General features: G+C 42.5%; 1 protein-coding gene across 7 annotated transcripts in view; it reads left to right on the forward strand.

The window, feature by feature from the left end:
* Positions 1 to 14,740, forward strand: part of LOC141144580 (serine/threonine-protein kinase ULK4-like) — a 580,148-nt gene that overhangs the window by 43,516 nt on the left and 521,892 nt on the right. For all 7 annotated transcript variants that reach the window (XM_073630403.1, XM_073630402.1, XM_073630399.1 and 4 more), the window contains exons 3-4: positions 2,481 to 2,580; positions 3,955 to 4,094. In XM_073630403.1, coding sequence (XP_073486504.1) covers positions 2,481 to 2,580; positions 3,955 to 4,094 — 240 coding nt within the window. The remainder of the gene's footprint in view (positions 1 to 2,480; positions 2,581 to 3,954; positions 4,095 to 14,740) is intronic.

Raw genomic sequence — 14,740 nt, forward strand, 5'->3', positions numbered from 1 at the left:
TTTCTGGATTTTTTTGTTGTTATTCTGTCTCTCACTGTTAAAATAAACCTACCATTAAAATTATAGACTGATCATTTCTTTGTCAGCGGGCAAACGTACAAAATCAGCAGGGGATGAAATACTTTTTTTGCTCACTGTATGAAAAGAAAAAAATTCTTTATGTGGAAATGTAGTTGGCTTTTCTCCTGAGAGAGCCCTCTACTGTTAGTCAGGGCCATGCTAGCCACGTGTGCTGTTGTATGACTCTCTATGGTTTTTCTTACTTTTTTATTTATTGTTGCCACTTTACAAGTGTCATGTTTGTACTATGTTTAAAACATCAATAAAAAAGGATAAAAAAAACAAAACCAAAAAAAAAAAACAAGGCATATTAGGATCCCTTTGGCTGTCGAAGGTCACATCTGAAGGTAGCTGGGGATCTCTTTTTTTCTGCATTTGTTTCTATTTGCATTTGTTGATGAATTGACCCCTATTTATACTCTACTCAATGTATTCACTTTTTTTTAAATGATTATTTTCTGCTGCTGACAATGAATTGCCCTATTGTAGAAAGCAGCATTATAATACTATTAATATTTAATTTGATCTCTAGAGTGCACTTATCCCTTAAGAGGAGAAAATACATCTTCTGTCATTCATTTTTTAATTGTTTTCAATCCATTGTGTAATTGAATATTTTAAAAACTCCACAAAAGCCAAACAATTTATTTTAGATAGATACTTGGTGATTTTTTTATATTTTGTAGGCATTTCGACAGGAAACTGTCTTCATCCTTGTTCAATTGCCAGCACCTTTGTTTAGGTTATTATTCTGTTTGCCAGACCTTTTATTTATCTTACAATACAAAAAAAAATGGAGAATGAGTATTAATACTTCTGTTGCAGCAAGAAAAATATGAAATATTCCATGGCAGAGCAGAGTTTGGAACAACCATAGAAGATCTCACTGTGTGACTCTCCAAACGATGGGGCAGTCACACAGCAAGTGCAGGGAAGAAGTACAGGGGATCTCTATCCTTAAATGTCCTCAATCATTTCTGTGCAGCGCTGGAGCAACCTAGATAGAAATAAATGGTTTATAGTTGTATTTATTATTTTTTTCACATTTATACATTTTATACTTTTTAGATAATTTTTAGAGCTCATATAAAATAGCTTTATAAATGAAATGTAACAGAGTGTACCAATGACATAGAGTTCATGTTATGTGATTGATTTGTTATAGGCAAGTAAGCTATTGACTTTGTAAAGAAAGTTGCACTTTTCAAGGGAGCGTAAGGAATGGACTGACATTTCAATTTGCAAAGAACCGATTCTGTACAAGAAAGATTGGGGAAAAAAAACAAAAACCTGTATTTTTGCTTGCACATGATTGGATGATGGAAGTCAGCAGAGCTTTACCTCATTCACTAAGCTCTCAGGCAGTTCCTTTGCAAAGTGAACAGCTTTTACTATCGTAAATCAACTCCTGTAAGTTTTCTAAATGAACAGAAGCTGCTTGCCTTCAGGCTCTTTCTGTCTTAAAACTCAGTATGATTCTGTCTTACAAGGCAGAAGTGGGCAGGGGGTGGTGTGTTACTGCTCTGACTCTTTCAGTTTATGTTAATTAGAGCTTGAGAATAGAGATCTGCAAGGAACAGGGGGTGTGTGTGCATGTGAATATTCAGCTTAAGCAACTGAGGTCCGCAAACACCCTGTTTACAGACCTCAGTTACTTAAGCTGAATTTACCCATTTAGCAGTATCCACCAACACATTCAATTCCCAGCTATTTTCATTTCAAGTCTGCTGGGGGTGCCAGCTGTATTATGTTCAATTTCAAAAAAAGGTGTTAGAATATTTGATCCTGTATCGTGCAAGAGGTTTTTGAATCTCCCACTGAATCGTCATTTATGGGAACGTATATAAGATATGTATATAATTTTTTTTTTTTTTGTTTCTTTACTATAGGTACCGTAGGACTAAAAACGTAATACAATTATGAAAATCAAGCTAAATGTGAAATGTTGTCACGTTTACTCGTCTACTCTTAGTTACCCTTTTTTAAATAAAGGGTTTATTTCAACAAAGAGTATACAAGTAAATGTGACAACATTTCATATTTAGCTTTATTTTCATAATTGTTTTACGTTTTTAGTCCTACGGTACCTATAGTAAAGAAACAAAAAAATGATATACAAATCTTATATATACGTTCACGTTTGTGCTTATTCAATGGTAGATTGAAAAAAAAACTACAATGCTGGATCAAATATTCTAAACCCTTTCTTCCAAATTGAACATAATACAGCTGGCACCCCTAGCACACATAAGTATGAAAATTGCTGGGAATTGAATGTGTCGGTGGACTCTGCTAAATGAGTAAATTGAAATATGATTGCAGTTTTAAATGAAGGAGGTTGTGTGTTCTGCAATGTGTTTCTCTTGACTTACCATTAAGATGAAATATCTTATGTAAATTCAATATACATTTTTGTCCAGGTCCGTTTAACTCACCATGTTAAGCACAAAAATTTAGTGACGTTTTATGAATGGTATGAGACGAGTAACCATCTATGGCTTGTCGTTGAGTTATGCACAGGTAAGATCTTTTACCCTATAATCTTAAACAGGGGTAAATATCCCATGGCTTTGTCTGTTTTGGCTTGTTTTACAGTGGCTGAATGGCCATGGATTACTTCCCTTCATCCGTGTCCATTAACAGACCATAAACAAGATCAATTATTTGTAAGTACTTGAGTTCTACAGTAGGCCCTGTTTTGCTTTGTTAAGTAAATTTGCTTTTCTCAAATCCCCTTTGTCTGAAATAATGCAGCTCCCGGAATGATCTTGTTTGAGTTCAGTGGGTAGCATTTACTTCATATGAACTTAATAAAAAAAAAAACGTAGTCCAGCTGACAGTTTGACGCTGATATAGCAAATATGTAGCATCAATTTGACTTAGATGTTTTTCTCTGAGCTGATAATTAAACACATTGTAAATAGATGTCAAGTCATTTACTGCGTGACTTTTGCATGAGTATTTTACCACTAATACCACCCTAACCTTTAAATTTAATGTTAAATTTGAGTTCGGCTCAGGTTAAGGGTAGTGATTGGTGAATGTCCTTGTTCGTTTTGCAGGATATTTGGTGAATTTATCATAACATTGGTTAATTGTGAAGGTTAATGCAAACCCATCATAAGTCAAGATGAATATCTAAAATCAATTCTGGCCATTTTTAAAGCTAATAGGCAAGGGATTATCAAACAAAGGGCATGGAAAACTGGGCACTGCCATAGACCTGTATCATTGCAAAAGATTTTTTAGCGGAGCTGGTTTTAAAGTGAAACTTTAACAATTCCCTTAAATACCATGCTTGGGGAGTGCATTAAATGTGTCTGTGAACTGGTGCAATAGTGAAACGTACTATAGCAAAAGTGACATTTTAAATGGGGGGAAAAAAAAGCAGCTGAGGTAATGATTATTAGTATACATAGTCAGTGATGGCAGCCAGGTAAAAAACAAATGGGCATAGGTTCTCTCTCAAATGCATTTGGGTCTGGTATGGATTTTAACGGGGGCCTCATACCAAAGTAATGAAAAAAAATTGGAGTTGAAACCCCCCGCCCCCCATCTCCTGGAATAACGTCAATTTGCAGTACCAGTCTCCCTGCATTGTGTGATCTCATGCATGTGCAACCAGCCTGTCGTATTGTTGATGGGATTATTGCCAGCGGCTATAGCCACTCGCAGTAATCACTGTGTTCTCCCAGCAGGAACGACTTCCCCCACCCCTTCCCGCCGGAAGAACACAGTAGCTCCCATGGTTGCAGGAAAGAAATTTGCTTAGCGTAATCTATGGTCGGCTTTAGTCAAGAACCTGTGAAGCAGAGATAAGAGGATATTGTATAGTTTTACAGGTGATTTTTGCTTTCACTGCTTTCTCCTATAATGGAGTTTAATGCATTACAGGAGGCTCCTTGGAGACTGTCATTGCCCAGGATGAGCACTTGCCTGAAGATACAATAAGAGAATTTGGTGTTGATATTATTTCTGGACTTCATCATATCCATGAACTTGGAATTCTTTTCTGTGATCTGACTCCCCGGAAGGTAAGACCTCAGTATAATGGATGTTTTGTTGTTGTTTTTGTGGCTTATGGACTATATTTATCCAAACAGGAGGACTGGGTACATTTCCAATTTGTACTACTCCTGCTGAATACACATTTATAAACTTTTATATTTTCTGTGTATTGTGTGAAGGGGTGTATGTACCTTCCATCCAATCGCCTCTCAGCTCTCCTCATTGAGTCCTCACTAAGTGTAACTTCAGCTCCCTTCCCCCTGCTTTCTTTAACCACTTCAGCCCCGGAAGGATTTACCCCCTTCCTGACCAGAGCACTTTTTACAAATTGGCACTGCGTCGCTTTAACTGCTAATTGCGCGGTCATGCAATGCTGTAACCAAACGAAATTTGCGTCCTTTTCTTCCCACAAATAGAGCTTTCTTTTGATGGTATTTGATCACCTCTGCCGTTTTTATTTTTTGCGCTATACACGGAAAAAGACCGAAAATTTTGAAAAAAAATGATATTTTCTACTTTTTGTTCTAAAAAAAATCCAATAAACTCAATTTTAGTCATACATTTAGGCCAAAATGTATTTGGCCACATGTCTTTGGTAAAAAAAATGTCAATAAGTGTATATTTATTGGTTTGCGCAAAAGTTATAGCGCCTACAATCTAGGGTACATTTTCTGGAATTTACACAGCCTTTAATTTATGACTGCCTATGTCGTTTCTTGAGGTGCTAAAATGGCAGGGCAGTACAAAACCCCCACAAATGACCCCATTTTGGAAAGTAGACACCCCAAGGAAATTGCTGATAGGCATGTTGAGCCCATTGAATATTCATTTTTTTTGTCCCAAGTGATTGAATAATGACAAAAAAAAAAAAAAAAAAAAAAAATTACAAAAAGTTGTCACTAAATGATATATTGCTCACACAGGCCATGGGCATATGTGGAATTGCACCCCAAAATACATTTAGCTGCTTCTCCTGAGTATGGGGATACCACATGTGTGGGACTTTTTGGGAGCCTAGCCGCATACGGGGCCCCGAAAACCAATCACCGCCTTCAGGATTTCTAAGGGCGTACATTTTTGATTTTACTCCTCACTACCTATCACAGTTTTGAAGGCCATAAAATGCCCAGATGGCACAAACCCCCCCCAAATGACCCCATTTTGGAAAGTAGACACCCCAAGCTATTTGCTGAGAGGCATGTTGAGTCCATGGAATATTTTATATTTTGACACAAGTTGCGGGAAAGTGACAATTTATTTATTTATTTTTTTTTTTTTTTGCACAAAGTTGTCACTAAATGATATATTGCTCACACAGGTCATGGGCATATGTGGAATTGCACCCCAAAATACATTCTGCTGCTTCTCCTGAGTATGGGGATACCACATGTGTGGGACTTTTTAGGAGCCTAGCCGCGTACGGGACCCCGAAAACCAATCACCGCCTTCAGGATTTCTAAGGGTGTACATTTTTGATTTCACTCTTCACTGCCTATCACAGTTTCGGAGGTCATGGAATGCCCAGGTGGCACAAACCCCCCCCAAATGACCCCATTTTGGAAAGTAGACACCCCAAGCTATTTGCTGAGAGGCATGGTGAGTATTTTGCAGCTCTCATTTGTTTTTGAAAATGAAGAAAGACAAAAAAAAAAATTTTTTTTTTCTTTTTTTAATTTTCAAAACTTTGTGACAAAAAGTGAGGTCTGCAAAATACTCACTATACCGCTCAGCAAATAGCTTTGGGTGTCTACTTTCCAAAATGGGGTCATTTGGGGGGGGTTTGTGCCACCTGGGCATTCCATGGCCTCCGAGACTGTGATAGGCAGTGAAGAGTGAAATCAAAAATTTACGCCCTTAGAAAGCCTGAAGGCGGTGCTTGGTTTTCGGGGTCCCATACGCGGCTAGGCTCCCAAAAAGTCTCACACATGTGGTATCCCCGTACTCAGGAGAAGCAGCAGAATGTATTTTGGGGTGTAATTTCACATATTCCCATGGCATGTTTGAGCAATATATAATTTAGTGACAACTTTGTGCAAAAAAAAAAAAAAAAAAAAAAAAATTTGTCTCTTTCCCGCAACTTGTGTCACAATATAAAATATTCCATGGACTCGACATGCCTCTCAGCAAATAGCTTGGGGTGTCTACTTTCCAAAATGGGGTCATTTGGGGGGGGTTTGAACTGTCCTGGCATTTTATGCACAACATTTAGAAGCTTATGTCACACATCACCCACTCTTCTAACCACTTGAAGACAATGCCCTTTCTGACACTTTTTGATTACATGAAAAAATTATTTTTTTTTGCAAGAAAATTACTTTGAACCCCCACACATTATATATTTTTTTAAAGCAAATGCCCTACAGATTAAAATGGTGGGTGTTTAATTTTTTTTTTTCACACAGTATTTGCGCAGCGATTTTTCAAACGCATTTTTTGGGGAAAAAACACACTTTTTTACATTTTAATGCACTAAAACACACTATATTGCCCAAATGTTTGATGAAATAAAAAAGATGATCTTAGGCCGAGTACATGGATACCAAACATGACATGCTTTACAATTGCGCACAAACGTGCAGTGGCAACAAAATAAATACATTTTTAAAAGCCTTTAAAAGCCTTTACAGGTTACCACTTTAGATTTACAGAGGAGGTCTACTGCTAAAATTACTGCCCTCGATCTAACCGTCGCGGTGATACCTCACATGCATGGTGCAATTGCTGTTTACATTTGACGCCAGACCGACGCTTGCGTTCGCCTTAGCGCGAGAGCAGGGGGGACAGGGGTGCTTTTTTTTTTTTTTTTTTTTTTTTTCTTTATTATTTTTTTGCTTTTTTATCTTATTTTAAAACTGTTCCTTTCATTTTTTTTTTTTTTAATCATTTTTACTGTTATCTCAGGGAATGTAAATATCCCCTATGATAGCAATAGGTAGTGACAGGTACTCTTTTTTGAAAAAATTGGGGTCTATTAGACCCTAGATTTCTCCTCTGCCCTCAAAGCATCTGACCACACCAAGATCGGTGTGATAAAATGCTTCCCCAATTTCCCAATGGCGCTATTTACATCCGGCGAAATCTAAGTCATAAAATGCTCGTAGCTTCCGGTTTCTTAGGCCATAGAGATGTTTGGAGCCACTCTGGTCTCTGATCAGCTCTATGATCAGCTGGCTGAATCACCGGCTGCATTCTCAGGTTCCCTGTTGAGACAGGAGAGCCAGAGAAAAACACGGAAGACGATGGGGGGGGGGGCATTCTCTCCCACTGCTTGTAAAAGCAGTCTAGAGGCTAATTAGCCGCTAGGATTGCTTTTACATGAAAGCCGACCGCTGGCTGAAAAGAATGATACCAAGATGATACCTAAACCTGCAGGCATCATTCTGGTATAACCACTCAAAGTCGTGAATGCTGTACCTGAAGACAAAAATATGGCTAACAATAAAGCACAGTAAATGGTAAAGTATAAAAAATTGCATACCTGAAAAGCAAACATGATAAAACATAATAACAATAAAACATTGCAGAATAGAATACAGTAAAAAAGAGCAGAACAATAGAGAGAATAGAGAGAGAGAGAATAGAGAGAGAACAATAAAACGACAACTATTACTTTTTATTTTATATTTTTGTTTGTGTTTTTTTTTTTTTTTTTTTTACACTTTTTTTGTAACTGTAACTTTTATAACTGTAACCGGTTCCAGGTTCGGGTCTCTCAAAATGCGATGGCATCTTGGGAGACCCTGTGAAAGTGTGTCCTAGTCTGTGCAATGCTGTACCCTACGCTAATACTCAGCTAGTGAATGGTAGCATTCAAAACATTCACCAATGCAAAGACCAGGATTGTCAGGACAGGAGGGACAATAATAGTGGGTGTCACGCCTATATCCGTGCTTACTGCAGACACGACATCTTTTTTGGGAGGGTTCGTTGGGTAGGGGTACTAGGGGGAGGACATAAAGAAAATGCCTCTCATGCAGCCGACTGCATTTGGTTGGGGATGTGAATGGGGGAAGTACGGGCGCTGCAGAAGCGGTGGGTTCCCAATTAGGATTGGCGAATGCAGCAGGAAGGGCACTATGGGCACGACGGGCCTGTGTTTGTCTTCTTTGTGGCAGCGGGACACTACTTGTGCTTGCCACCTCACCAGCTTGAACTGCACTTATGGGACTCGCCACGTCACCAAGTGTTACTGCAGTGCTGGTTTGACTATGACCGGGGTGTACTAGGCCGCTGGCGCTTGCCAGTTCACCAAAACGCTACCAAAAAAACTGTTAACGATCGCAGGGATCAGGCCTGACTCTGCGAACGCTGCAGTTATGCGTTTAGTGTTTTGTAAGTGACAGTGATCGATCGATACTGCACTTGGGTGGGCTGGGCTGGGCCGGGCGGAGGGGCAAAACGCAGGTGCTAGCAGGTATCTGGGCTGATCCCACTAACACTGCGTTTTTGGGAACCCTAAACTGCTGGGGATGCCAGTATAGATCTGATCGGATCAGATCAGATATTGATCAGTTCAGATACTATACCACTAAGGGAGGTGTACGGTGCGTGCGTGGGTGTTAGCGCTACTGGCACTAACCTGACGCTGCCTGGGGCTGGTGCTTGCCAGTTCACCAAAACGCTACCAAAAAAACTGTTAGCGATCGCAGGGATCAGGCCTGACTCTGCGAACGCTGCAGTTATGCGTTTAGTGTTTTGTAAGTGACAGTGATCGATCGATACTGCACTTGGGTGGGCTGGGCTGGGCCGGGCGGAGGGGCAAAACGCAGGTGCTAGCAGGTATCTGGGCTGATCCCGCTAACACTGCGTTTTTGGGAATCCTAAACTGTTGGGGACGCCAGTATAGATCTGATCGGATCAGATATTGATGCGTTCAGATACTATACCACTAAGGGAGGTGTACGGTGCGTGCGTGGGTGTTAGCGCTACTGGCACTAACCTGACGCTGCCTGGGGCTGGTGCTTGCCATTTCACCAAAACGCTACCAAAAAAACTGTTAGCGATCACAGGGATCAGGCCTGACTCTGCGAACGCTGCAGTTATGCGTTTAGTGTTTTGTAAGTGACCGTGATCGATCGATACTGCACTTGGGTGGGCTGGGCCGAGCCGGGCGGAGGGGCAAAACGCAGGTGCTAGCAGGTATCTGGGCTGATCCCGCTAACACTGTGTTTTTGGGAACCCTAAACTGCTGGGGACGCTAGTATAGATCTGATCAGATCAGATATTGATCCGTACAGATACTATACCACTAAGGGAGGCGTATGCTGCGTGCGTGGGTGTTAGCGTTACTGGCGCTAATCTGACGCTGCCTGGGGCGACGCATATCACCGCCGGGCGATCAGGGGGCTAAATCTTTATTCGGCGGGTGCCCTGACACTATAAAAAATAAACAAACTAACCAGCGTCACCCGTAACAGTTATACAGTGATCAGTGGTGAAAGGGTTAACTAGGGGGCAATCAAGGGGTTAAAACATTTATTAGGTAGTATATGGGGGTCCCTGTCGCTATAAAACGCTGACGGCGAACCTAAATATTTAGGTCACTAACTAGCGTCACCAGCGACACTAATACAGCGATCAGAAAAATGATCGCTTAGCGACACTGGTGACGGGGGGTGATCAAGGGGTTAAAACTTTATTAGGGGGGGTTAGGGGGGTACCCTAGACCTACAGGGGGGTAATACTAACTGTCCTAACACTGTAAATGTCACAAACTGACACCAATACAGTAATCAGAAAAAAAAAAAAAAAAAAAAAAAAAACCTGCTGGTGTCAGTTTGTGACAGGGGGGGGGGGGTGATTGGGGGGGGATCGGGGGGCGATCGGGGGGGGATCGGGGTGTTTTGTGTGCCTGGCATGTTCTACTGTGTGTGTGTGTGTTGTGCACTCACATTGCAGTCTTCTCTCCTCGGCCCGGAACGGAAAATACCGAGCCGAGGAGAGATGACATCATTTCCTCTGCCTCTGTGTACAATACAGAGGCAGGGAAATGATCCCATTGGCTGAGAGCGATCGCGAGGGGGGGGCCACGAATGGATGGCCTCCCCCTCACCTCCGATCGCCGGGGGAGATTTGCCGACCGCCGCTGGCACCGGGGGGGGGTCCGATCGGACCCCCCACCCGCGGGCAGGCAAGGACGTACATGTAAGTCCTTTTGCCTGCCCGTGCCATTCTGCCGACGTATATAGTCGTGCGGCGGTCGGCAAGTGGTTAAGTTCAGACCAGCTGTATACATTTTGGAACTTTGGATAACCGTAAAGAAGAGAATACTGCAGATAAACCGGTACAACTTATGTAGGACGATTGGTTTAATCTCTATGTATCACCTGAGTCTAGTCACTTCACTTAGTGGATGTAAGGGTTTACAAGTACATTTAATTAAAATTGTAAAGAAAAATCTCACCCCCCACTTCACCAGGAGGGGTCGGTATTCGGTCAGGGTTCCCTGCGGGTTCAACATGGCGTGCAGTTTCGTCATCAGGATTTGCTGAGACGTGGAATGATGCTTATGTCAGCCCGCACATCATATTCTCTGAAATATGCCCAAGCACACTCAGTGTTATGAGCATGTTGTCTCCCCCAATCCTCATGTACTTTGCGATGCTTCCATCAATATGACAGTGAGATCCCATGCATGCGTGGTGATCAACACTCAGTACTGGCATTATAAAGCTTGTGCGAGATTTCACCTCCATATTATCCTGCGCATGCTCAATAGTAACAAGTCTGTGCTGCCACTACCGTGCATGTGTGTGATCTCCCTGTCATTATTTCAACATCACAATTTAGCTGCAAGGTCCAGCGCATGCAAGGTAGTGGCAGCACAGACCATTAACTACAGGGAATGTGCAGGATCTATGCAGAGGATAACTTTTTCTGATTAGTACTACCACCATTCTGACGAATGCCCACCCACCCAACAACTTCTGCTCTTGCCAATCCTCCCTGGCCCCCTTACCACTCTGCAGCCACTCCTCTCACCCCTTAGTAGCTCCCACACTCACCACTATGCAGCCCCCACATTATAGCACCTGAAAGTTCTCCTAGTCCCATTACAAACCCCCTACCAAACACAAGACCAGCCTGTACTGCTACTACCGCAGGATCTCTCCTTGCTATTGTGATGTCAAAAATATGACAGCTAGATCCCGTATCCCGTGCATGGTAGAGGCAGAAGACGCTGGTCACTAGGGTTCATGTTTGGGATCTTGCTGCCACATTTCTGGTATCACAATATGATGTTAACATTGGTCTGTACTTTAAAGTAGCAGGCATGCGCAGGACCTATAAAGAGGGAAAATGTCTTCAGTTTATCACCTCTACCCCACCCCCTCCTATACCACTCTACCACATGATCATCCTTACCACTCTGACCCACCCTCTCACCACCCACCTGTGCTCTCACTACCCACCTGTGCTCTCACTGTTCTTCTCTAACTTTCTCACCACTTGACAGCACCCCCACTCTTACCACTCTGGCCCGCTTTCTTAACACTTTGCCACCCCTCCATGCCATGCCTCCTTGTCTACCACCCTTTCCTCTCATCACTCTCACCCCCACCCACCCTGGGCCCCTACCTTGCAGCTCATGTTCATTTGAGTTGTTCAGAACTTTATGTTCAGGCATTTTCCACAGTTAGGTTTTTTTTTGTTTTTTTTTTTCTTACAGTTTTCTCTTTTTTGGGCATTGCTGCCCTGCAAGTTTATGTTACCTTAGGGATTGCATTATTGTGCGACATTCATAAATTTTATGATAGTAATTAGGGCTTTGTGCACACAGACATGTTAAAATACTTGGAAAAAAAACAGAATCGCTCTAACAAAATTTGATATCAATTTTCAAAATAAATACTCAAAATAAATCTAATGCATACATCCACTGATAATGAATGCCGAGGGTGCATTTAAATAAAAACCCAAACATCTACATGTGCATAGTGCATATACAAAATAATAAACCGAAATAAGTGCTTTGTAGATAAATTGTGGTACACAAATATAGATATGAGCCAACAGTTCATGAAAAATCCCATGAAATTAAAAAAAGCGCAATTCTGTTTTTTTTCCAATTGTTTTCCTTGTATTTATGTTTACATGAGAATTGCAGCTTTTGGGGGCCGTGCTTCGCATATAGCCCCATTCAACATTTATCTTAGCGCAATTTTTTCCCCTATTTTTCATACTAAAATACTTCAATGTACGTTGGATCTTTCCAGCCTAAAAAATGCTTGTTTCTTTCTCGAACATCACGGGACACAGAGCCTCAGTAATAACTGATGGGTTATATAGGTATCACTAGGTGATTGGACACTGGCACACCCTAACCAGGAAGTTCAACCCCCTTATATAATCCCTCCCCTTGCAGGGATACCTCAGTTTTTACGCCAGTGTCTTAGGTGATGGACGTGTAAAGATGTCCTGTGCTAAGCTCCAAAGGGATTATCCTATATCCTAGACTGGGGCAAGCCAGGCGAACCGGATTCATTCCAAAGTGTCTTTTCTAGGCCGAATTGGATGGTACCTGGGCCTCGTGTCCGAAGAAACGAGGTTTTACCTGTAACGCTTCTCTTTTTAGAGAGCTGGACCCCGCATATCAGAAAATGGTTTTCTATCCTTATTTCTGGCCGGGTGCTTTACAGGCCAGAACTGTGGATCCCCCTATTCGTAGGGGGCCCCGGTCTCTGAAGGTTTTTTCAAACGGAGCCCACCGTGAGAGGCGAAGATTGGGTTTGTGTAACAGAACCCTGCAGCTGGATAAGGTAAGGGAGATTCCACAGAATTTTTTAATTCTAGTAGGTTTCTCCTTTAAGGTAAATGCATGCTATGCCTGTTGTCGCCACCGGGGCTGCCAAGAGCACATACCTTCTCATGCTGATGTCTGTCTCAGTGTTTCCACGCTGCACAAGCTCCTCCGGCCGGCTCAGGTAGGATGGGATGGGGGGCTCTCCTTAGGGATATCTCCCCCCAGACTAGGGGGAGGCCGCGGATGGGTTGTGAGGCGGTTATACACTGCAATTTCACCGCCGCTGCCGCCATTTTGCCACGTGCAGGCCCCATCTCTACCGGCCTCTCTCCTCCCCCCCCCCCAGCCTGCCCTCCATGCTGATTTCGGAGGGTTGGCCCGCGCTGGAAGCGCGCGGTTTTCGAAAAACGAGGGGGGGGGGGCGTCAGTACAGCATGCTCAGATGCCCACAGGGCCGGCTGCAGGCGATTAAAGGCACTGATTACAGGTGCACTGAGCCTTTTTGGAGGGACACAGAGCTGACAGGTCGCATGTAAGGTGGGACACAGGCATTCTCCTAGGCAGCATTTACTAAGGTAACACCAGACTGGGCATTTGGTAGCAAGGCTTTTGCCAGACTACATCGCTCAGCAGTCAGTGTTCATTTTACATAGTTACATAGTAGGTGAGGTTGAAAAAAGACACAAGTCCATCAAGTGTGTGATTATGTGTCAGTATTACATTGTATATCCCTGTATGTTGCGGTCATTCAGGTGATTATCTAATAGTTTCTTGAAGCTATCAATGCTCCCCGCTGAGACCACCGCCTGTGGAAGGGAATTCCACATCCTTGCCGCTCTTACAGTAAAGAACCCTCTACTTAGTTTAAGGTTAAACCTCTTTTCTTCTAATTGTAATGAGTGGCCACGAGTCTTATTAAACTCTCTTCTGCGAAAAAGTTTTATCCCTATTGTGGGGGCACCATTACAGTATTTGTAAATTGAAATCATATCCCCTCTCAAGCGTCTCTTCTCCAGAGAGAATAAGTTCAGTGCTTGCAACCTTTCCTCATAACTAAGATCCTCCAGACCCTTTATTAGCTTTGTTGCCCTTCTTTGTACTCGCTCCATTTCCAGTACATTTTTCTGGTGCCCAGAACTGGACAGCATACTCCAGGTGCGGCCGGACCAGAGCCTTGTAGAGTGGGAGAATTATCGTTTTATCTCTTGCGTTGATCCCCTTTTTAATGCATGCCAATATTCTGTTTGCTTTATTAGCAGCAGCTTGGCATTGCATGCCATTGCTGAGCCTATCATCTACTAGGACCCCCAGGTCCTTTTCCATCCTAGATTCCCCCAGAGGTTCTCCCCCCAGTGTATAGATTGCATTCATATTTTTGCCACCCAAATGCATTATTTTACATTTTTCTACATTGAACCTCATTTGCCATGTAGTCACCCACCCCATTAATTTGTTTAGGTCTTTTTGCAAGGTTTCCACATCCTGCGGAGAAGTTATTGCCCTGCTTAGCTTAGTATCGTCTGCAAATACAGAGACTGAACTGTTTATCCCATCCTCCAGGTCGTTTATAAACAAATTAAATAGGATTGGTCCCAGCACAGAACCCTGGGGAACCCCACTACCCACCCCTGACCATTCTGAGTACTCCCCATTTATCACCACCCTCTGAACTCGCCCTTGTAGCCAGTTTTCAATCCATGTACTCACCCTATGGTCCATGCCAACGGACCTTATTTTGTACAGTAAACGTTTATGGGGAACTGTGTCAAATGCTTTTGCAAAATCCAGATACACCACGTCTACGGGCCTTCCTTTATCTATTTTGTGATACCTCCACCTTGTTGCTTTGCACTATGGGTACAAGAGGTTCAAGTACCCCAAGAACCAGAGACTCTAGGGGATCTCGTTTAGGTTCTGAGGACCCCCTTT

The sequence above is a fragment of the Aquarana catesbeiana genome, linkage group LG05, assembly GCF_042186555.1.
Source record: "Aquarana catesbeiana isolate 2022-GZ linkage group LG05, ASM4218655v1, whole genome shotgun sequence".
Lineage (NCBI taxonomy): Eukaryota > Metazoa > Chordata > Amphibia > Anura > Ranidae > Aquarana > Aquarana catesbeiana.